Source organism: Chiroxiphia lanceolata, chromosome 18 (assembly GCF_009829145.1).
Source record: "Chiroxiphia lanceolata isolate bChiLan1 chromosome 18, bChiLan1.pri, whole genome shotgun sequence".
Classification (NCBI taxonomy): domain Eukaryota; kingdom Metazoa; phylum Chordata; class Aves; order Passeriformes; family Pipridae; genus Chiroxiphia; species Chiroxiphia lanceolata.
Window position 1 is genome coordinate 4,876,834 of NC_045654.1, and position 23,701 is coordinate 4,900,534.

The following is a 23,701-nucleotide window of genomic DNA, read 5'->3' on the forward strand; positions in this document are numbered from 1 at the left end:
GGGTTTGGAGTTGACAGATAACAGGAAAGATGCAGCTTTTGAAGCAGTGTATTCCTGAATACTTTCCCTCTTGTGCATTCTTAGGCAGCAATCACCCTCTGTGCCCCTGTAGCAAGGATGGGCAGGTGGTGATAACTCTGGGAATGCTGATGGCTCCTTGCCTGCTCCTCTGCTTTAGGCCCCGCTTCAAATGCAAAGTGCCCGCAGCACAGTTTGAAACGTGACCTCTGAAACATCAGCAGCCCGTGGACAGGGGGGATTTAGCAGTGCCAAAGCTGGGAGAGCTGATTTGTTTTAACAAGAACTGTGGACATTTGCAAGAGTTTCCTTCCTGTAAAGAGTCTTATGTTTAATTATCAGTTTGTCTGTGTTGTTTAGCTCTTACATCACGACGTGAGGAAACAGAGCTCACAGCACCTGTAAGGAAGGAGCGGGGGTTTTTGATGTGCTGCTGGCAGCAAACACTCAGCTCAGAGTGTGAGTGACTGGCTTGTGCCTCAGCCACAGTCCTGGAAACACCCACACCCTTCAAGTGGCATCCCTGCTCTTGTCCCCATGGTCTGACACCCGTGGGGAAACCTCCTGGAAATACAGCACATGCACTGGTAAACAAGTGTCCCACCGACTGAAACAACACAGATCTAATGGATAAAGCTGTTCATCTCACAGCTCTGTGACTTATAAATCCTTCTAGATATGTGCAACTTCCTAGAAACTAACAAAATCTATCCAGAGACTGCCTCACACTGATTTTGGGAGAGATAACTCTGCACAAATGTATCTGGTAATTTACCGATATTTCTTGTTTTCAGAAAATATTAGTATATTTTTTACACTCTTCATGTTTGTTATTTCCAATTCTCTCATTGTTTTCCCAACTGTGATCCGTGTATGATCTTTTTTGTTGTCGGTTGGGGTTTTTTGTTTGTTTGTTAGCTTTTCCTTCCCCCAAGTAGGGATTTCTTTTCCCTTTTATGTGACCAGAGGTTCCTGTGTTTCACTATTCCCTTTCTGACCAATTTATTCTCCAATAGCGAAGAGTGTTTATGCCAAATGTGAATATGATCTCTTTCAGCCCAGATTCCTTAAAGGATGTTTCCCCTGGGTTCTCTCCAACAATATTTTCTGTTTTCTCTCATTTTCAAGAAGCTTCATATTGTGTTTTGTACAGTATTATTCAGATTTTGTCCTCATTTAATTTTCCAGCCAAACACTGTACAAATAATAGGCTTAACTGAAGAGCCCCTGGGACCCTGTAGAGCAAATTGGACATTTTTATTAGGCTATTACATTAGCAGATTATGATCTTTTCCCTCCTCCACTTAGATTTCTTTAATCAAATTAACCTGTCAGATGCAATAAATAATAATAATGTATTTGTTGCTGCTTATTGCTGTAGGGCAATGAAAACATACCCACAAGGGCTGAGGCTATCCCTTGTTCCTGAGGGATTACACTGATTTTGAGGAAATAGAACATGAGCAACTGAGGTGTTCACTGGGTCACCTGAAAAACTGAAGAATTATTTCAGTGGAAGGGGCATCAGCAGCTCATCTCTTGTTCATTCCTCTCCTGCATTTTATGCAGTGGAGATACTGTTTTCCTTAAAGCATTTCTAAAACATGAGTGGCAACAATATTTGGGAGAGTTGTGATGATGTTCATGCATCTGGATAATTCCTTCCATTATTTAGTTGTAGCTATAGCAGAACTGGCAGATCAGCATCCCTCAGTATCCATCTCTAAAAGATACTTTTCTGGACACATTGTTTTAGGGGAAAAGTAGGAAACTCCCAAGAGGGATTAGCAATCCTCTAACATATACAAAGTATAATGGATTAGATCATGAGAATAAGAAATAATGTGTGCTACTTAGCCTATTATTTATGAGATAATAATCGTAGTTCTGTTTTAATGAGAATGCTACTCAATTAAGAAGTTGCTTGTGGGGAACAATCTGCCCCACTGTCAGGTGGCTAAACCTGGTGACAGTCTGCACTGGTTCTGGGGAGTAATTTTTAATCTACTCTTCAACTTTTTAGTGCCAGTGGAAATTCAAACCCATCTATTGCCATTAGTCCTCCCCTATTAATCTCCTGAATTATAAGAATTAATAAAACACTAATAAAACAAAAATAAATTAAATTATTTGCTGTCTTGGCCTATCCCGTATGAAGAACACAGTCCTGAGACTGTTGTTTTTATAACAGTGGCAATACTTCAGGGCTGAGTGATTTTAGTGATCACACAGAGATAATTGAATCACTTGCTGAAGAAGTGAATAAATTTCCTTGCTTCACTTCTGTTGGTCTATCTGCATATAGACCTTTCTTTTTATGTCCTCTGATATTTCTCCTCTGTAGAGATACTAATCAGAAAATTAGTCCTGAAAGTGTTCATTTTTGTTATCTCTTTAGTCTCTTGATAAATATGTGGTTTTGTTCACATTTCTTAATCTGATCCTCTTAGTGAATAAGAATAGAGTGACCTTGCCTTCCATCTGATAACATTTTAGGAAGGCACCTGTTTTCCTACTGATTTTTTTTCTTCTACCTACATTATACTTACTGGACTTTGGATCTTTTTTCCTTTTAGTAGTTCCTCTTCAATTGATTCCATGTTTTAGTTTTCCACATTTTTGTTCTCCTTCTGTGACTAAGTTTTCTAATTAGACCCAAGTTTTGCTCACTTAATCAAAATTGCAGAAAGAGAAAAAGGACTTGTGGCATCAAACACAAGGTGTTAACAATCCTCTTGTCTCCTGTTCTAACTGCCACCTTCTATTATTAGAACCATTTTAGGAAAACTGTGCTGAGAGCCTTTGAACTTATATTTTGTCCACTTGTAAATATGAGCTCTTTTCCAAGTTCATATTACATGGCTCAGAAACCATAAAAGGAGGGTAGAGAATTTACTAGCAAAGTATGTGGCCTTCTGCAAGAAAAATAACTGCAGATTTCAGTCTGGTTTTGTCCTTTATTAATTGTACAAAGGATACTGTTTAAATTAGCATTTCTGAAGAGCACCTGAAAAAGAGCTCTGCTTGCTTTATCAAGAAATTTGGAGGGATGCCAGAGAAAAGATTAGAGGAGTTCCTCAGTGGGAGGCACTTTGCATGCTGATGCATCTTCCTCTTTGTTTGTAGTTTGTTTGTTTTACTCTTTGCTTTATCATTTGCCCTCTTCAGGAGGAAGAGGTACACACAGTTTTGTCAGACACCAGCCTAAGTGGCAGTAATTCTGTAATTTTTCTGTGCTACAGTTCCATTTTCTAATGACAACAGAGCAATTGCAGCCTCTGCCTAGTCCTGTAGAGATACTAATCAGAAAATTAGTCCTTAAAGTGTTCATTTTTGTTAGATCATGAGGATCTACCTGCCCTGTGCCCCGTCAGACAGTGGGGCCTCTGTCAGCCCTGCGGTTACACAGTGGGAGTGCAGAGCCAGGACTTTATTCTCTTTGGGCTCCATCCCAGTCTGGGGTGGATTTTGAACCAGTTACTCACTGGTTTGTAGCTATCTGTGCTGCAGTCCATTCCCTGTTTTGTCTATTCAGGTATGAACAGACATGTTCCTGATAAGCTGAATGTCATCAGGCTCAATCCAGAGGGGAGCAATCATTATAGGCATGGATCAGAGTCACTGTGTTATGTTACTTAAATTAATTGGTTTTCTCACTCCCATTAAAATCTCTCTTGGCTCACAGGGAAGGGGAGAGACATTTCCTCAATATATCAAATTATGTCAATTTGTCTAGTGTTGGAACCCTAAACCTGCTTAAACAGACCTTTCAGGCTGCTGAGAGCAGCCCCCAAAGCACATTGCTGGCTGTGTGTGAGGAGAGGTGTCATTGTGTCCATGCCTCGTTCACTCATCACATCAGGAGCTTTACTCCTGCTTATCTTTGAAAGCTTTAACGCAAAGGAAGATTCAGCCTTTTTCAAATCTGAAGATTTGGCTGACCTTTCAGAGACCTTTTGTGTGCACTGAATTCATGAAGTGAATCACTGGATACACCAACAACCTCCCAGTACAAAGCTTCCAGGTTTCTCTCTGGGCTATGGATATAAGAATGTGGAGATATTCAGAGCCTTGACAAAGCTGCCTCTTCTTCTGACAGTCTGGTAGATGATGCTTGGTTTGTGTTTGTGGCTTACAGAAATAGAGCACAATTAAGTTTGTGTCCACTGTACAGAAAGATAGGAATTGTGTGATTATTATCTTTTAGACATTGATTCTCCATTACTGTTTCAAACCTTGGAATCTCCTCGGTGTGGTTCCAGCAGGAGCTGTGGACAGGAGGCCGAGGTGTTTCTCAGCCTCTGAGCTTTCTTTTGCTGAGAACACAGTTCCTGACTAATGTTTTCTTTGCTTTGCCTCTGTAGACTGACACAGAAATGGAATCCATGAAAACCAAACTTTTTGTGAGTTGCAAGGACCCCTGCGTCAATCTCTGTAAAGAAGTGCCATCTGCAGCCTATCTTAGGCAAACTCTTTCCTGATAATTAAGGTTAGTAAATAAGTCTTTTATTTTCCACTGAAATACACAGCAGGGAAGGTCGCAGCTAATGGGAATTTTGGATGCTCAGCAGCTTCCAGGGTTAATTTTTTCTCTGCTGGGACTTTAAGCTAACATTTCACAGTCCTGCAGGACAAACTGAAGAATGTGTTTTGGGGGAGATCCCTAAACTATCAGAGGATAGCAATGTTTTATAAGAGTATAGGTGCTCAAACAACAGAGAGATTTTCATTTTATTCTTATAAGTAATCACTGTATTATAGCTTCTTTACTGCCTTTCTTAGCCACAATTACCAAAGGGTAGTTTACCCAGGAAAAAGTCATTGCAAACCAACAGAGTCAGACCTCGATTTCATCTCCTGAGGAAACAACACCTGCAAGATCAGCCAGGCCTGCTGTGCTTCCCATGTCCTGGACTGCTTGTTCTGCTCAGTGTAACTTCAGGGTCATGTTTTACTCCCAAAAGGCAGCCTAGGCAGCTGTAAATGAATAATGATTCCCCGGGATCAAGCAGAGAATAGGACTCTCAGGTATCCCCAGAGCCCAGAAATGTGCCTGGCACCTGTATCTATTGTTTTAAATATCCTGGTTTTCTCTGGCCTCTTCCAGCTCAGAGGATCACAGGCATCCTTTGGGGAACCTCCCTTACTCAGAGCTGTGAGGATCTGTCTGTAATCAGTGTGTTCCACGTCTTTGTGACTGGGTGTTTTGCTTAGCTTAATTCTAAAGAGGAGCAAATAAAGGGAGAGCAGACCCAAGCTCCGATGAATTCAAATGTGAAGCTGAGTAGCTACAATAGAGAACCAACAACATCATGGTCTAAAAAGCATGGAAGCATGGAAGCTCAGTAAGCTCCTGGGTCCAAGTCTGGTGTTCACAAGCATCTTTACCTGTATCCATGGGAGCAGTGTGAGCAGATTCAAGTTGTCTCCTTCCCAGAAACACAGGGCTGTTTCTCCATTGAGTAATGCTGCTGAGTTGAGAGGTGACACAGAGGCTGTCCCAGATCCTGGACCCCTGGGTTTTCCCCAAGTGTCAGGTCACTCCTCACAGGTAATTGCTTACCATCATCATCTAAAAGAACTACATCTTCCGTGACTAGATTTACAGGTACAACCACTTAAAAAAAAAAAAAGTCCTCACCCACAGTGAGGTAAATATGCAGGTTTATTGCTGCCAAGCCACTCCTTTCCCTGTCATTCCTTCTCTGACATCTGCTCGTGGATGTTAAAACCACGAGCACCTTCAGCAGGAGCGCTGAACTCTGAAATCTGCAGCACCTGTTACAGGAACACTATTTGGGAAGGAGTTGTTGTCCAGGGAAAAGCAGCAGCTTCAATTTGTGTCCCATGGGAGACAAGTGAATCTGAAGTTATATATTATATAAGGCGTAGGGAATGACAGCAGTTCATCATTAACCTGAACTCTGCAAGAAGCACATAAGGAGAGAAAGAAGAAGAAAGCCAGAGGAGCAGCCAGGATGCAATCCACCATAAAGATCAACAATGCTGCAGACATCTCTATTATTGTCATCTATTTTGTGTTAGTTCTGGCAGTGGGACTATGGGTACGTTGGGATTTTATTTTATTTGGGTTTACTTAATGAGTACAATGTTGGGAAGATGGGTCAGCAAATGAAAATGTATAATTGCATAAAGATTTTGGTGCTTAATTGAGTTAGCAAGTGCACAGTGGGCAAAATGTGGGTATTTATTTGCTGTAGAGGAGCTGGTAACGCAGGGAGGCATCCCTTTAGGTGGATGAATGGGACTAGTGGGAAAGGTGAAGTAATGAGGTTTGTGTGGGATGGGGCTCAGAAATGTGATCAGTAAAGACAAGGCCAGCCAGGGTCCCTGGGAGAAACAGGCTGGAGGGCAGAGATGGGGTTTGGCACCACGGAGCACTGGGACTGCCGGGAGAACTGGTGAGGGGATGCCAGAGGAAATGGTGAGGAGGGGGAGTTGCAGGGAGAGGAAAGGGCAGTGAGGTGGTGTGACAGTAACTCTGTGACTGTCACAGATGGGGAGGGCAAAGGAAGGGATGAGTCCAGGTTGTAGGTGCCATTTGAGGGAAGCATTGCTGTGGCTGTTTCTTGCCATCAGATCCTTGACTCCAGGGTGCAGTGCCACTGAAAGTGTGAGGCAGGAAGAGTTTCAGGGGTGGGAAGTGCTGGCAGTGCCTGTCTGCTCGTGATCCAAGCGCTGTGGTGCCTCCTGCCCTCAGCCAGCAGTGCCGGGTGTGTGAGGGCAGCTTGGAGCCTCATCCCAAACAGAGCCCAGTGCTCACACAGCCAGGGGAGAGAGGCAGGGCCCATCCCAGGGGTGTGACCCCAGAGCTGAAGGTTTTGAAGAGAATGGGCCAATACTCTAAGCTACAAAGGCATGAACAGTGGAATGTCACTGAATTCCAGTTTCCTTGGGGCAAACTCTCCTGGTCACCTGAACACTTGACCATTAACCAGTGGAGAGGAGGCATTGCCCCTCAGGAATCCTCTGCTTTCCAGGAGCATCCCAAGAACATTTCACAGTGCAGAGAAGTCAGCTGCAGAACAAACCTCCCTTTCTAGTAGCCTGGCAATGTTTTGAAGAGCACCAAAAATTTAGGATCTGCACAGAATGGACACAACCTTTTCTTTGCCTCTCCACCATGGTAGTAAAGGCCAAAATAGCAAAAAATCTGAACCCCCAGTCTAGCAGAACACCTCGAGATCTGGCAGGAGGGAGCTGGGTCTTTGCTACGAAGTCTGGCAGTTGCTGTAGTTGAACTTTATATTAAATGTCTGTGACAATAAAGGGCTGATCTGTGGCTTCTCAGGCCAATGTGTGCTGAGTTAATACCTGGAACTGTTTCTTTCCAGCCACAATGTCCTCTTTACATGGCAAATGCTTATTCAGTTGCTGTGTGTAATTAAATGTAAATCTATCATATTTACTTCCTTTCTTCAGCATCAGAAGAAAAGGTCTGGCTAATTTTTTCAAGTCTTTTTTCTTATTTACCTGTTCAAAGTGCATCAGAGGAGACAATGGGAATCCAGTAAATAATGCCTCAGGGTCATTAACAAAAATTGGAGGAAGCTTCCCTCTAAGGCCCATCCCTTAACAAAATGAATTTCTGAAAAGGAAATTTTAGCTGGCTTCTTTTTTTGGAACTTCAGAGAGAAACAGGCACAGTGCTGATATCACAACAAGAAAACAGATATATGTAGGGGCTGGATAGTATTGAGTTAAAAAAGCTGCACAGTTTCTATTAACAAACTTGCACCTTACAGTCTTTTTTAATGCCTGAATTCAAAGGTGTTTCACCCCAATTAATAGTTCATATGAGCTTTTAATTGAGTGATTTTTTTTTGGTGAAATTTCATTTTATTTTAATGTTTCACACTATTTGAAAGGTGAAGGAATGAAGCTTGAATGGTTAATGTAGACCTAGGTAAAAGAATCATTGTTCATTATTTCCTTCATCATAAGGTTGTTCTTTTTAGTCGCCCTTTCACTTTATCCTCCCTGTGTATTTTATCCCTTCATTTGAGCTGTTTGTTCTTAGTCTTTGTATGGTGCCTATTGCACTTAAAATATGATTAAAACTCTCTTCCTTCCTTGTTTTCCAGGCTATGTACTCAAGCAACCGAGGGACGGTGGGAGGGTTTTTCCTGGCAGGACGGAGCATGATTTGGTGGCCGGTGAGTGCTGTAAATTGGACTATAACATTGTGTATAAGTCTTATCCATAAGGACTCTAGTCCTTAGATATTAAGTATCTCCACAGTGCTGTTGAGACTGTGGTGGCTTTGTTGTGAAGATGCAAACCCCACTCTTTCTCCAGCCATGGTGTCACAGGGCAAACTGCACAACCTCAGCCACTGGATAGGCAGGGAAAAGTGTTGGGGACAGTTGCTCTGAGCTTGTCGTGATTATGTGACCCCTTTGTTTGAACACTGATACATTGGTAATGTCAATGCAGACAAGTCCAGTTCTTTGCCTTTCAGCCCACTTTAAAACTTTTTAATACTGTGAATCTATTACTTTCACTGCACTCAAAGAAGCTGGCTCATTTTGAGGTTATCACAGAGAGGAATTAATTTACTGAAATTTTCCCTTTTATTGCTCTATTGTTTCCACTTTTCATAACAAGTGCTGTTCTATGCAAGGAGAAAATCCTGGAAATATTCTGATACATTATTGGTAAAATATGGTTTAAATTTATTTAAAGATTATCTGTGACTTACACTGTTTGTCTTCTGTGACTCTGTATTATCTTCCAAGATAGAGGAGTCACAGACACAAAGTGTTTCTAGCCATCCATCAGGCCTCTGGCAGAAATTGTATTAGAAACAATTATCTATTTCTTCCAGACCATACAGTCTTTTTAATGTAACTCATTAGAAAAGCAGAAAACTTAGACAAATGTGCATTTTCCTGTATTACTTGTGTTGTACATGCTTCCATTTGCTTGAATGGAATTCCACAACATTCCTGATCTTGCATTGTCTCGATAAATGTTTTTTTCACTTCATCAAGACTTGTGGGTTAAGACTTTTCTCACATTGACTCATTTACAGGACCAGGACAGTGAGAGTAAATATTTGTTGTCCAAAAATTTAGGATTTAGGAATTGTCTTAAAGTAGGCTGCAGAAATACCTACACACCTTTCAGTCTTGTGCTTCAGAGAGCTGCTCTCTTTAGGGACATGAAAGGATTAAAGGTCAATGACAGTAAAAGGTTTCCTCATTTGTTGTAGTAGATCTAAGAAAATTCAGGTCCTATTGTAAGACTGAAGGCAGAGAAAGTTTCCAAGTTATTTTAAGATAAACCCCATAATTCTAGGAGTAGAGAAAAAAAAAACCGGATTACTTTGCTTAACTGTCAGTTAAATCAGTGGGCTGGTTTGAACCTTGTGCAATCCTGTCTGCCTGTCAGGGGGAACATGAATATCCTTTTGTGCAGATGTAAATGAGGGTGGAAGCAGCAAGGCAGGAAAGACTCACCATAGAAGACTTGTGTCTTGCTGCAGTGGCACTGAGAACTCCTAATGATTGCCCTGAGGCCTGGGGGAGATTATCTGGCAGGAGTCCTCTGCCAACACAAACCCAAGAGATCCAGCAAGCTCCCTCCCTCCAGAGGGAAGCTAACAGGGATCACTCCTTCCCATACTCTGAGCTCAGCATGGACAAAGTGCTGGTCTCCACTGGAGTCCTGGATCTCCCCTTCGATCCTTCCCTTTGGAATACCAGGAGTGTCTTCCTGTGCCATAAAAATAAACCCTTCTTGCTCTTCTTCCTTGTATCACTCAAAATAAACAAACAGCAAGCCCTCCAAACCCTCAAACTAAATACTATGTCAGCAGCACCACCGTGGAAAGTTTGCCTTGGATCAAAAGAGATTCCAAAACACCAATTCCCACAGGTTAGCAGGCAGATGGGATGTCCAGCACCCACTGCAAACTGGGCTGAAAGGACAAGGAAACCAATGAAAGTATAGAAAGTTCAGTCAGAGATGTGATCTCAGTTCTGCCACAGCCAGAGCTGAGTGTGATGTTTTACTTTTGTGCCTTGACTTCTCATTTGTGCCACGTCAGGGCTGACCTGGAGTGGTTCCTGATAACCCCAGCACATTCCCACAGTTGGGGTGGGGGAGTTGTTTTGCAAGAGGACTCTTGTTTGTGGGATTTCTCCCCTGCCATTTCAGGATAACGACCCTTGTCATGTCATTGCTTTCTGGAACAGAGAAAAATGAAGAAAAGAAAATCCTTCCACAAACTTGTTATAAATTTAATTCCCTCACAGTAAGTGTATTTTTCAGCGGTTGTGCTCTGTTCTGTGCTCTGCAGGGCACCCACAAGTGAGTTTTCTGACCCCACAGGGGAAGAGGCTCATTTGCAGTGTATTAGGATCTCTTACTGACAATCTGCAAAGGGATTCTATTCTGTTCACTGAAACGATATAATAGCTGTGATTTAGTAGATAGGAGGAGACCCTGGTAACCAAGGCTAGAGGTTACTCCCACTTTTAGTATGGATTTTACATGTTTGTCTGTCACTGGCAAATTGTTGTATGATTCAATTCTCAAGGTATAAAGTAGGAGCAAGACATTAATCCTGGGCCAAATTCTGTCCTGCCTTGGCTCTGATTGTTCTGTTCCACAGAGCCCATGAAGGTTGTTCAGTATTTTGCAGAACCAAGCCCACAGATGATTTCTGGCTGTTCTCCTGAGGGGATAGGTCCCTTCTGTGGCAGTTCACTGAAATCACTGCCCTTGTGCTGTGGACGAGCCAACTCAGTAGTTCCAGTAGTTCATTAGGGTTAAAGTTGTACAATCACATTCTCACAGATTACCAGAAATTGAAATCTGTCGTTGGTTAATCATAATGGCATGAAATGCTGTGCCCTTTCCACAGTCTTTTTACAGAAACTGAGAGAAGAATCTTCAAGAAACTGGGTTTGATCTCTTGGGCTTTGAGGGAAATATCTTCGGGAAAGACTCATATGGCTCTTTAAATCCTCTTAACCAGCTCTGCTTTTCCCAAAAAGACACAGGGAAGCTCAGGGCAAGTGACAGTTTTGTAGGAAGGGGCCTTGCCAACCCAATTTGAGCTCCCTTTGCCAGGGGAAGGAGTTGGGGTGAGCCAAATACTTGCTGCCACTGCAGGAAATGAAGTATCCATTCCTGGAGAACAGTCAGCTTTGGTAGGAGCCACTCTTGCAGGATTATCAGCCTGTCATGCACAACTGAAAACCTCAACATCCTCTTTGGAAGCTTTCCTGCTTTGGGATTTTTTCCTTCAGGTTCTGTAGTTTTGCAGACAGAGCTGTCTACACAAAATTATGGGTTACCTTCTATACCTCAGTTCCTGAGGCATGAGTGGTAATAGGACAAAGAGTATCTGCTGGGCATCTGAAGGCCAGCTGTGGTTAGGAAGATTTGCTGGATGGTAGGCAGGAAGGATGCAGGTCAAGGACATACCACACTTCAAACAGAAATGTAACTCAGCTCGTTTGTTGTCACGTACCTGTTGATCTTTGTGGTACAGATAAGAATTAGGGAAAAAAACCCAATAGATTTTTGCTTCAGTTCTGCATGGCTTATCTCCCTGGCCATCAGAACTGACCATGGGTATGATTTCTCTGATCTCTGGAGCCAGCTGAGTTTTATATATTCTCAGAATTTTCCCCACTTGCTGAATCTGACACACCTACAAGGGACCAGCAATGACAACTCCATCGTGTTGTATTTCCTTTTCTTAGGTAAAGTAGAATGAGAAATTAACTTATTTTGTCAAGTTCCATGCAAAAAAAAAAGTGTGTAATGAATAATTTTCAGGGTAAAAAGAATAATACAGGAAGCAAAGCTTTGGAAAACTCCAGTGAAACTGATTTCTATAGAATCCATCAGAATTTTCCAGCTGGCTGGGAGGTGTTCCTGTCTCAGAGGGTGAAGGTGGGAAGGCATCAGATCAACCTCGTTGTGCCTGTGCTGTTCCAAGAGCCATTGGGCTCGTTGGAACACAGAGACCCTTTTGATGTGTGTTGTGTATCCACCCCCTGCCTTAGTGAGTTGGGAAGTGTATAAATGGGGTTAGCTGGGCAAAAATGCAATGCATGGACTTTACAGATTAATTGGGAAAGCAGAGTAAACCCCTACACTTCCTTCTTTGGGTCTCAGAGCCTCAGAAGTGTGGCAGTAATATTTCATTGTAGCATTGTACTGCTTTTTCCAAAGTGGCTGAGGGTGATCCCAAAAGCTACGTCTTTGTATCAGAGTAAAGTCACATGTTGTAGGGAGGAGTTGTGAGTAAAAGAAAAGCATTAACAGTGTCAAGGAGTAGTTCTCGATCCAGGGAATGAGAAATGTGTCAGGGAAGAGGGATTTGAGAAGCAGCTTCTGCAGGTGACCCCCGATGAGGAGGAGCCCCTGCTGTTCTCTGTGATGGCCTAAAGGCCACAGGGAGCTTGGGATCAGTGGGAAAAGGGCTGGATACTGAACTAACACCTTCCACCAGGAGGGCAGACACTGGGGCAGAGGAGATGTACTGGCAGGTCCTGGGAGGGAGAGAATCCATGGAGTGGAAATTGTGCCCACTGTCACTGCAGCCATCACTGACTTGCACAGGGTTTGGAACAGCCAGTGCCGGGATGTGGGTGCATCCTCAAGTTAATGAGGAGAGCAAGGTGAAACAGTTAATGAATAACATGAAAAAACACAGTGATCATCATCTGCCTCAGGGTGCTGGTACTTCTCTTGAACAGAGTGCTCTTGTTAAAACCTGACCTCATAATATATTTTAAAGGAGTTAATGTTCCACGTTTGCCTCAGGTTAGTTCAGTGTTTTGTCCTCTCTCCCTCTTAGCAGCTTTTGTTTCTTTCAATCAACTTTCTTCTTTACTCTTCCTCCTAGATCTGTCTTTAAAATCAATTCACTAACACATTCACTGAGAACAAATAACACAGAAGGTTATTTCCCACTGCCATTCCCCAGTTTCAGCCCAGGGTTTTTTAGGTGTGCAGCAGCATCCACCAGTGGCAAATCAAGAATTCCAGCAATCAGCCTTTCCAGCACAGAAATACCTCAGCAGTAAGTTCTTCAGTAAGATAGCTCAGGCCCAGAGCCCATCTGCCTTCTTCCCTCATTCTTAAAATACGGCAGATGGGAAATTTCTCGGTCCCCTCTGGCATCAGCAGCTCAGGGGGTGTGAGGGTGTTTGGCCAACACTCCTCCTGCTGTGACCATGCTGCAGCTTTAAGGGTAACCTGCATTTTCCCAGCTATGGAGCCACATTCCTCCTTTCCATGTATACATGACTAAAACCACTTTTTAAATTGCACCCATTATTAGGATGTGTTGATCTTCCAGTTCTGCTGCACTGGAGGTTCCCTAATTCAGAGAGGAAAATGTGGATAGTGAAGGTGGGATCTGCATTCCCATTGTTTTGTTCTTGCACTGGCCCTAAATACGTTGGTAATTTTGCATTGCTGTGGTTTGAGTTTGTATTTTTCTTTCAATACAATTGTACTTTGGGCAAAGTTGGGAACACAGCATCATCAGTCTGTCCTACTGTGTGTCCTGGGCTTTCAGGCACTCAGCCAAAGCTTCTGACTGTCAGTTCTTAAAGTTCTTCATTAGCTGCCTTTGTTCCTTGGATCTGCCTGCATTTTAAGCTTTTGAAACAGGAGAGGGAACACATTAAATAAATTCAGAGATTAATGTGGTTAATATTTTCTGGTGATTGCATTTCTAGTAACCTAGATTTAAGTTTAATTATTCATCTCCAAGGAAAGCACTGGACAGCAGTGCTAATGCTTGGTATAAATGGTATTTGTTTCTTCACCATCATTGCTGGGAAAACACTGTTGCTGTCACAAAGAGGTTAAAAGAGACAGAGGTCTCTTGTTTGCCAATGTTTGTTGCAACACTTATCATTCCTGTAGAAATATGTCATATGACAAACTGGTTACAGTCCTGTAGGGCACAACTGACTTCTAGAAATATGTATAAAACCCCAAATCCAGAACCAAGTGAACTTAGAGACGTAAATTTCCCGTGATAGCAAAAGAACAGCATTTCTGCAAGAAGACTAGAAGAAACCAGGAGATCAAACTGAGGAAAGGAGAAGAAAGTGGAAAAGAACGAGTGGAATCCTCTGAATTGTAATTGTATGTTGCATATATTCAATGGGGGAGGATAATCTATTTGTTATTAGAGATCAGGATTGGGAGTTGAAGAGCATGGTTTCTATTTCTGGCTGTGGCACAGCTCTACAGAATAAATCTGCTCTTCAGAGTTGGATTTCTAAGATGAAATCCTTTATCCTTCTGAAACTCAGGTCATCGTTCCTGTGCTCTCAGAAACATTGATGTAATATTTGCTGCTGCTCAAAGCACTCACTGCAGCCACTGCAGACCTGGAGAGTTGTAACTATTCCTTTTATATGTATTTAAGGACCCTAAAAATCTCCTAGTGAGGTGGAGACAAGGAATACTTCTCCCTTTTGTAAAATTACTCCATTCTAACTACCTGTACTGGGCAATTACATGAGGAGAATGTGCTGGATGCAGGTCCTGTGTTCCTATATCTAAAAAACCATTTTTAAGCACCTTGGAATCTTGCAACATGGGAGAACTGCATAGGACAGGAGGGAACGGCTGGAGCTGTGTCAGGGCAGGGTCAGGTTGGATCTCAGGAGAAGGTTCTTCCCCCAGAGGGTGGTTGGCACTGACCAGGCTCCCCAGGGCAGTGGGCACAGCCCCAAGGCTGCCAGAGCTCCAGGAGTGTTTGGAAAATGCCCTCAGGAACAGGATGGGATTACTGGAGTGTCCTGCGCAGGGCCAGGAGTTGGACTGGATGATCCTCGAGGGTCCCTTCCCACTTGGGATATTCCATGATTCAAATGAGAGCATTAGAAGCTGGTCACAGAGGTTCTCTTGCCTACTTTCTGCAAGGTTTTCTTTTCTTTTTAACTCTGTTTCTTTTTCTTTTTTTTTTATTTTTTGATGGCTTTCAGAGGACATAAGGTAAAAATAAAAATGAATAAAAAAATGTTCCCTTGCATCTTTTCATCTCAGAGCTGCTCCCATGTCCTTTGCCCACTGTACCCAATCCAACCTCTTTTCATGCTCAAGTTCTCACCCTGCATCCTTCAGCACTTGACCCTGTAAATCATCACTGGGTATTTCTGCTGCCTTTAATGTTTTCAGTTTGAGGAAATGAAGGTCATTCCTTTTCATCTTTCCTATTGTTTGAGCTACTTAATTAAGAATTAGATCTTTGTGAATGGCTCCTGCCTGTCTGTAATCCAACAGGAACCTTTCCTTGTTTTAATCTCTCCCTGTTCATCAATTCCCGTGTTCTCCCCACTGTTCTGTTTGTTTGATCAGTGAAATAATTGGGGGTCTTAGAGATCCAGCACTTCTTAAATATAATTCCTTGATTTGCAGTTGGTTGTAACTTCCAGGAGCACTTTCTCAGCAGGTATTTCTGCCTTGCAGCTTTCAGAATTTAATTCAGTAATTGAATATCTTTTGGCTAAAGTGAACCAATATAGCTCTCCCTGGTGGCATGTTTAGATCCACAGACTGCACTATATGAAACCAGTTAGACAGGGGGAATGCACTTGTCTTTTCCTCCTTGAACAAGACAGATCGCAGTCTTCTCCCTTGATTGTCTGGGTATCATCCAAATGTCAATTAGACAAGTTTTGCAAGTATTGGTGTAATACCCTTTTTGACTCAACTGGAAGATGTTTCATGCAACATCCCATTTTTTCTCACTGTTGTAGATGTATATGATGGCTGGAGTCCCAGGTTTCAGGGGGACAGTAAGTGGAAATCTTGAAAGTTGTCAGGGAAGTTGGTTGTCAGTCATTCTCTTCATCACCTTCTGACCACGGATAGGCAAGAGTACAAAGTGCCAAATGAAGATTTTTTTTTTTTTTTTTTAAAGTTACCATAACAGGACCTATTTGCCAACTATTGTTCTTTCTGTTTGCAGATTGGTGCTTCTCTGTTTGCCAGCAACATTGGCAGTGGGCACTTTGTGGGAATAGCAGGAACAGCAGCAGCTAGCGGGATTGCCATCGGAGGCTATGAATGGAATGTAAGTGCCATTTATGTGAGTGGATGTATTTGGGATGGGAGGATTATCTGCAGAGCTTATCCAAAATAACATTGCCCAATAATTTAAGACTGTCAGAGTTTGTGCTTGGCAACACTTGTTTTCTGCACAGACCTGTAAGAGCCAATATAATCTACTGTTTAGCCTGTCCTCCTTGGACCTTGTCCAAGCCACTGGAAAAAGATGACTCTTTTCTGTTGAATGAGGCTTTTTAGAGAGCATTTGAACCAAATAAATCAGTGGGTTCTCTTCTCTGTGCATATGTTTTGATTTCTTTTAAAGTATTTTGATTCTATGATTTAAGTCCATGATTCTATAATTCTATTTATGAAGAACCCTTTCAGACTCCAGGATACTGGGAAGAGTTTATCAGGTTTGTAATCCACGATAATTTTTACAGCATTTTGCTATGTAGGAGTTGTTGAAGGGGCTTTGATTTCTTCACAGGCTATTAAGAAATTTTGGGCATCCCTCACAAGCACCTGCTTTCCAAAAACCTTTTCCTCTTTACTGTCTCCTTTTCTAATTACATGTGTGTTTTTCTCAGGGTTGCACTACAGGGTAGAGGTATCCAAGCTGACTTTAAATGAGCTGCCTGGAGTACCAGGGGCAGTGTTAACTGCAGGGGCACAGGGATTCACAGCAGCTACTTCAGCCCATTTCCTTGTATTCTCAGGCTCTGTGGGTGTGGGTAATAATGTCCTTGTTCTGCTTAATTCACCTTCAGGGAAGGGATTAGGCTGTGACACAAAGGATTTAATGAGCCTGCACAGGTCGATACTTCCCTTGCATTTAATTCTAAGCAGTGAAAGAATCACACCAGCCTGAGGGGTTTGGCTTGTGTTCCTTAGCAAGGAGATGGTTGTTGCAAATACTAAGTACTGGTATGATACGGATGTTTAAGGAGAAGGATAAAGCCTAAAATGAACTGTATGAGATGTGCACAGTTAATCTGTCAGCTTTCTCTTTTTGATTGTATTAGGCTTGTAACAGACCTTACTCCCCTTCTTCTTCTACCAAAACAAAGCAAAACAAAACAGAACACAAATCTCTAGGTCCCCTATCCTTTTTCAGACATCTCTCCCTCTAACACTTAATCTCCTGGGAGATTCCTTCTGTGCTCATATCAATACACAGGGTACAACAATTGTTGTTTAGGAAGCAGCAGCAGTACATGTGTGTGTTTGAGCAGACTCTGCATATTCCTGACTTGTGACACAGTGGGAGTGCTGGGCAGGTTAACAGACACGGGGGAAGTATTGCTCTTCACTGTATAACCTGATTCTCCTCTTGAAAGTACTACTAAATTTGACTATTGCCATCCTTGTGTTCCACTGAAATTATTTCTAATTTGTATCAGTACGACAGCAGAAGCCAACCAGGTATTTCTTGTCCATCTTACTGTTTTTATCTAGGGGCAGAATTTAAAAGGTGCAGTTAAAAGGCCCTCTAAGCCCTGTGGGCAGAATAAATACTGAGTGCAGTTCTGACAGCAGGAATTTGTTCTGTACTTATCAATTTACATATGCACAGCTGTATATCAGACAGCATTCTAAACATTTACATCAGCAAACTGTGGCACTGCAATCCTGGAAGATCTGTAGTTCACAGAACACACATGGTAACACAAAATATATCATTAAATGGGAGTGTGGACATACAAAACATTTTCCAAATTTCAGGTGGTGCATCCTGTACAGTGTATGAGATCATTGTAAAACAATGATAAAGCATCTTTATCTCACAGAGACCCCGTGCAGAAGGTAATTAATGATCAAAATGATGATCAGAAGAAATGCTGCTCTCCACAGTACCTCCATTTGCAGGTGTTGGGACATAGCACTGCAGCAGAGCTGACTGGGAGTGGGAAAGTTCCTGCATTAGTGGCTCTGGGATCGAGATGCTGCAAATAGGTCCCAGGTATCAGGCTTCACCTTCCTAAATATTTCCCAGAATAGTAATCCTGTGGGCTGGTTGCCTTTTAACCACTGTTAAACCAGGCTCCCTGGGCTTGCTCTGAAGAGGGCTGGGACAGTCTGGTGCCATTGGTAAATCAAAGGACAGAGCAGATCCTCCCTCACCCCCCTGCAATACCTGGGTTTATGTGGATTCAATGGTCTCCACCTTCTGTTGGGTCTGATAACTGGTCTTTGGGAGTGGTGTCTAGAGAGAGGGGCTAATTCAGCTGTTCTTGTCTTGGCTGCAGGCTCTGATATTTGTGGTGATTCTGGGATGGGTCTTTGTCCCCATCTACATCAAAGCTGGGGTAAGTCCAAACAGTGCTTTACACTTGTCTTTGCTGCTCATGTTTGCAGACCAGGTCTGGAATATTGCAAAGCCATGATGAATGGCATGAGATCTGAGTGTGCCAGAACAGTCCTACATTATGTCTGTGCAACTGAAAAATGAGGATTCTCTGTTCCAAGACCTGAGCTGAGGAGTACTTGGTGCTTCCTCCTTGTTCTCCCCTGATTCCTGGAGCTGCTCTTCCTTGCAACTGCATTTGCAGCTCCCCCCCTTTTTGTGCTCCACTCTCACAGTACCTGAGTACAAAAAATCTTCCTGTGATTTGATCTGAACCTGTTCCCCCTGGTCTGAAACCTTCTCTCCCTCCCCAGGTGGTCACAATGCCAGAGTATCTGAAGAAGCGTTTTGGTGGGAAACGGATCCAAGTCTACCTGTCAGTCCTTTCCCTGATCCTGTATGTTTTCACAAAGATCTCAGTAAGTAAAACTTCTACAGCATTTCTTCTATCCTACATTGATCTAAAGAAAACAAACCCCCATTTACAATATTGCTCACACAACTGGTCATTTATTTCTGGTTCGGAGCCCTTGGTTGAATTAGCAATGGTAAAAGTATGATTTTGTGTTTCCTTTATTCTGTCCAGTGAGACTCTGTAGCCAGATCTGTGCTAGCATCCAAGTTTTTTCCTTCCTGACAATGTCTCTTGATGCTTTATCTTTCTTTTTTAGAGTTCACTTCTACTTATGCTCTCCTCTAGAAATGTCAAAGTGGAGGGAAACTTGTATTATAGTCTGTTATCTTAGGCATTCATGAAATCTATGGTAGGAATTTTTGTCCTTAGGCTTCATATTTATCCGCTGATAATGGCACTGAACATGCCATCAGTAATACAGATGAGGGAAAAGAGCAAGAGGGCTATGGATCAAAAAAGAATAATAGGAATTAGAAAATAGAAGAGTGGGAAATGCAGAAGCAGGAAATTGTAACAGCTGAGGTGAAAGGAGAGAAGTGGAGATTCTTTTAATGGGCAAGTGATTGGTGTAAAGTTGCAGGTGCTATGAAGTTAATGTTTGTTAAGTACATGGATATGTTTCTGGGAAGTAGTGAAGGGAGCTGCTATTTCCCATATATCTTAAAACTACCAAGCCTGTAAAGAAGTCCACAGTTCAGGCAATCCTCAATCTGTTGTTTTGCAGAAATTGCCATGGCAGATTACTCTTTGCCCTCTGAATGGGAGCTGAGTGATAATAGTGCAATTTAAGCTAAAAGATTGACCTTTTGCTCTCATTCTCACATCTTCGTGATAACTGATCCTTAGGGAGGTTATAAATTAAACAGCTTGGTGCTGTGGAGCGGGACTCAGAGCTGGATTTCCAGATGTATCAAAAGGATTACACAGTTTGCTGCAGTTGTGCTCAACCATCATAATCAGAAGTCCCAGGTATAACACAGAGTTCTGGCAGCTCCAGCACAGAGAAACTCCTCCCGCCGGTGACTCACATTCCCACTGGGAACACGTGTTTGTGTCGAGGTGCTCCCTGGGCTCTGAACTGACTCTCTGGCTTTGAGTGCCAGCCTAGGCCATTCCAGGTATCTGATTATGGGATTTTACCCCATTTCAGTTAGTGTCCTTCCAGGAAAGACAGGTTCTGCATTCAAGCTCTCAGTGTGGTCATGAGGCTGAACACACCCTCTCCTGCTGCTGTGGTCCTTGTCATGAGGATGCAAAGCAATAGCCAAGGGATCCCCCTTGGGCCCCACTCTACCATTGGCCCCTCACAGCTTCCCATCACCCCATGTGTTCCAGGTGTGTGTGTGGAGGTGCCATGGAGCTGGGTCTCTGTGCTGTGCAGGGGAAAATCTAGTGCACAATTTCCTGTTTCTTTTGTTCCCACCCCGCCCCAAGCAACTCTGACATTGTCTGTCCATGTACACTGAGGCTCAGGTTCAGCAGGGACAAACAGGTCTCTATGTCACTGTATTCAGTGCAGGATTTGCCCAGGACTAATCTACTTGCTGTATCTTATTCAGAATGGGCAGAGCAGGCAGTCCTTGGAGGTTTCAGGTGGTGTCAGGGATCTCAGAGCAGGTTTTGCTATGCCATGCTATGCAACAACATTCCCCAGTGGTCTCAGAGGAACCAGCTCCAGAAGCAGAAAGGGAAGGGCTGTTCCATCCTGGACTTCTCCAAGAGTGCTGTGTGGAGAGGTGCCTGCCACAGGGAGATAGCACAGCCCTCTCTTCCCAGAGACACATTGTGTGTCCAAACATACCCACGTGCTGACAGTCCATTGCATTTTACTTCCTTGACTGCTGCCTTAGCAAACACTCCCCTGGGATCCTTGGGGCTCACTGAGATGTGATAGAGAAGGATGGGTTTCTGCCCTGCCCTGCCCTGAACAGGAGGTCACACCCATCAGTGTGACTGCAGTGATACTCACTGCCCTTAGCCTTGTAGGAGAGTGGCATCTTCCTTCTGGGGAAGTCATTTTGTGTGCTGCTTCCTGGATGTGTTAAAATATCATGTCCTGTACTTAATAATGTAATGATTACAGTGCTTTCCAGGGAACAGTGTCACACACCAGGTCGTGGAACTCCTGCCCTGCTCCTTCTGGCACAGTGCCACCATGTGAGGGTCAGAGTCCCTTTGCACACCTCTGCAAGGTCCTCACCATTTCTCTTTTCCTGCACATTTGCTGTGTTTTTTTGTTGGTTTCTTACCTTGCTTTGTGGCTAATCAGCCACTTGCCAGCCAAGGCCATGCTGCGAGGTGTTCATCCTTGGGATCAGGGCACACGTGCTCTCTGAGCCCAGAGGATTTCTGTCACTCAGGTGCCTCACCTGTACATGCTTCCTAAGCATGCAGCACGTTGGGAGGAGTCCCACAGCAGCTTTCAGAGCCTTGTTAGCCACTAGAGTTGCTGATACTGGTCATTACACCAAAGGGAAGGGTCTAGTAAAAATAAAATAGACTAAATTATGACATGACCAGAGGGAATTAAGGTCTGAATGCTTTTGAAGAAATCAGAAATTGTAAACTGAAATTTCTAAATCTGTTGCAGCATTTTCTTTACATTCATTGTGCATAATTCCAGTAGTAAATGTTTGGTGTAGACTTACCACTGGGAAGAGGAAGAGAAGGAAAACCTCCTCCTAGGACTGCACAGTGTAGGGATTAAAGAGTAGGTGCCCCTGCCCTGACTCCCACATTCCCATTGCAGCTGGATTCACTCAGCTGGTGTGTGGTCGTGTGCCTTTGCAGGGATAGCTTGCAATGTAAAGGAAAAAGTCACTCTATTCAGAGGTCAGATAAAGATTAACAGTGTCTACAAAAGAGCATAAATGGAGAAATAAGGAAGTATTGGAAGGCAATAATCTAACTGGGAAGGAGGAGCAGTGGAGCTGGAAGATAGCTGAGCAGTTTGAAGAAGCTCATACATTACTCAGGATGCTCAATAATTAACTGTACATTTCTTTCTGGGAGTCATTTTAGGACCATTAATATTTAATGATATGTAGGCTAAAGCCAAGAACAACAAAAGAAAGGTCTGGGACATGGGCTGACCAGTGGTATGAAGAGATAGGGAAAAAATTACCGTAGAGAAAGGGGCAAAGGATATGGTCTGACAGCCACTGAGGTGAGAGCTGAAGGTCCCGGTTCCCGGTTCCAAACTAAAGTCTATAAGAAATCTGCTCCAGAGGCAGAGTTTTGGGAGTGGGATTGTGATTCACACTCTGCTCCACAGTTGTTTCCTGCATGCCAGAGCAGTGGGGCAGAGGCTGGGGCCTCTTCCTCGTTCCTCAGCTGGAACTAGGGGTGAGGTTTCCATGTCTCTGGAATGAAGATGGTTTCTCCATGTGGCATCTTCCAGTAGCCAGGCTGGAGAACAGTGTGTGTGCCCAGCTGAGGCAGGAGCAGTGCTGGTGCCTACTCTGGGATCCCAGGCTCTGCCTGCTCTCGGGAACCTCCCTCCTGTGTGGGATGAACTGGATGCTCAGGAGCAGCCTCTAATGAAAACATAATTTACAGTAATGCATCACAAGTGCACTGGGGCAGATTATTCTGATTGCAAACTTGTATAAAAAACACTGATGCAAATTATCTCTAAATCAGGAACTGATTTAATGTGATTAACATCCCTGTGTTACTCTGAAACCTGAACAATTCCTTTCTTACACAGGAGCTCAAGGTCTCTTCCCTTAGTCAACTGATGTCAGTTCTTCTGACAGGAACTTAAAAATAGAGACAATACAAGATGTTTGCCTTTAATGCAAATGCACCATTTGTCCTGAACCAGCAGGACGAGCTACAGCACATGTGTGTGAGCAGGAATGGGAAGGAAGAGACTTGTGCAGTAGCACTGACTAAAGAGAACTGTGCCATGTCCTGGAGGTGTCTCACAGTCCATCCCTGCACAGGGCAGTGAATGTGGCCTCAGTTTGAAGCAGTTTTTTACTAAGCTGTCTCTCAGTCCCAAAGCACAGAGCAGCAAGGTGACTCTGACTGTGAAAACAATCTGTTCAAAAAGGTCTGGAAACACTTTGAGAAGTGTCACACCCCTTGTACTGGAACTCCCACAGCCCTGAGGGGAGACTGGCAGGTGTATGGAAATGGCTTCTGTTTTCTTTTTGATTTGTGTGTGCAGGACTATCAAGGGCACAGTTGTGTATTTCAGTGCCCTCATCATGGCTGTGTAATATGTCATTATCAGGAATTTAAATGTTGCTTCATCTGTGATTTTTTGTTTTCCAGGCTGACATATTCTCTGGAGCTGTATTTATCCAGCTGGCCATAGGGCTGAATCTGTATGTGGCCATAATTATCCTGCTTTCTATTACTGCTCTTTACACCATCACAGGTGAGTTTACCAAGCAGTCTGATACACCAAAGAAGTTGGGGGAGCCAGCAAAAAAGAGAAGAGGGAAGATGGGGAGGAGAGGAGAGGAGGAATGGAAACCTGGAAGGGGAATTATTTACAGAGGTCTTTGAAAGAGAGAGGTGGTGGGAAAAGTGTAAAAAAAAAAATTCCACAGAGGCATTTGCACAGGGCTGACTTATTTGTCCTGACTTATCTGTCCTGACTTTTCTTTGCCAACAGGTGGCCTCGCAGCTGTGATTTACACAGACACCTTACAAACATTCATCATGGTAGTGGGATCCTTTGTTCTCATGGGATATGGTAAGTAAATCAGATGAACTAAACTGGAATGTTCAATCACAAATCCTGCAGCGGCTGTGGAAATGAATCCTGCAGTGTGAAACTGGTACCTTAACTGGCAGGTTTCAGTTCATATATCTATTTATCAGGGAAGAAAATAGGCATGTTGCCAAAA

At 43.2% G+C, this 23,701-nt stretch overlaps 1 protein-coding gene across 2 annotated transcripts in view; it reads left to right on the plus strand.

The window, feature by feature from the left end:
* The first annotated feature begins 4,442 nt into the window (after positions 1-4,442).
* Positions 4,443-23,701, plus strand: part of SLC5A1 (solute carrier family 5 member 1) — a 28,591-nt gene continuing 9,332 nt past the window's right edge. Inside the window, exons 1-7 of one of the 2 annotated variants that reach the window (XM_032705786.1) lie at positions 4,443-4,507; positions 8,124-8,195; positions 15,998-16,102; positions 18,327-18,386; positions 18,739-18,843; positions 23,121-23,226; positions 23,467-23,547. In XM_032705786.1, coding sequence (XP_032561677.1) covers positions 8,127-8,195; positions 15,998-16,102; positions 18,327-18,386; positions 18,739-18,843; positions 23,121-23,226; positions 23,467-23,547 — 526 coding nt within the window. In that variant the 5' untranslated portion in view covers positions 4,443-4,507; positions 8,124-8,126. Of the gene's footprint in view, positions 4,508-5,959; positions 6,084-8,123; positions 8,196-15,997; positions 16,103-18,326; positions 18,387-18,738; positions 18,844-23,120; positions 23,227-23,466; positions 23,548-23,701 lie in introns of those variants that run through there. The other variant, XM_032705785.1, reaches the window with a different exon arrangement.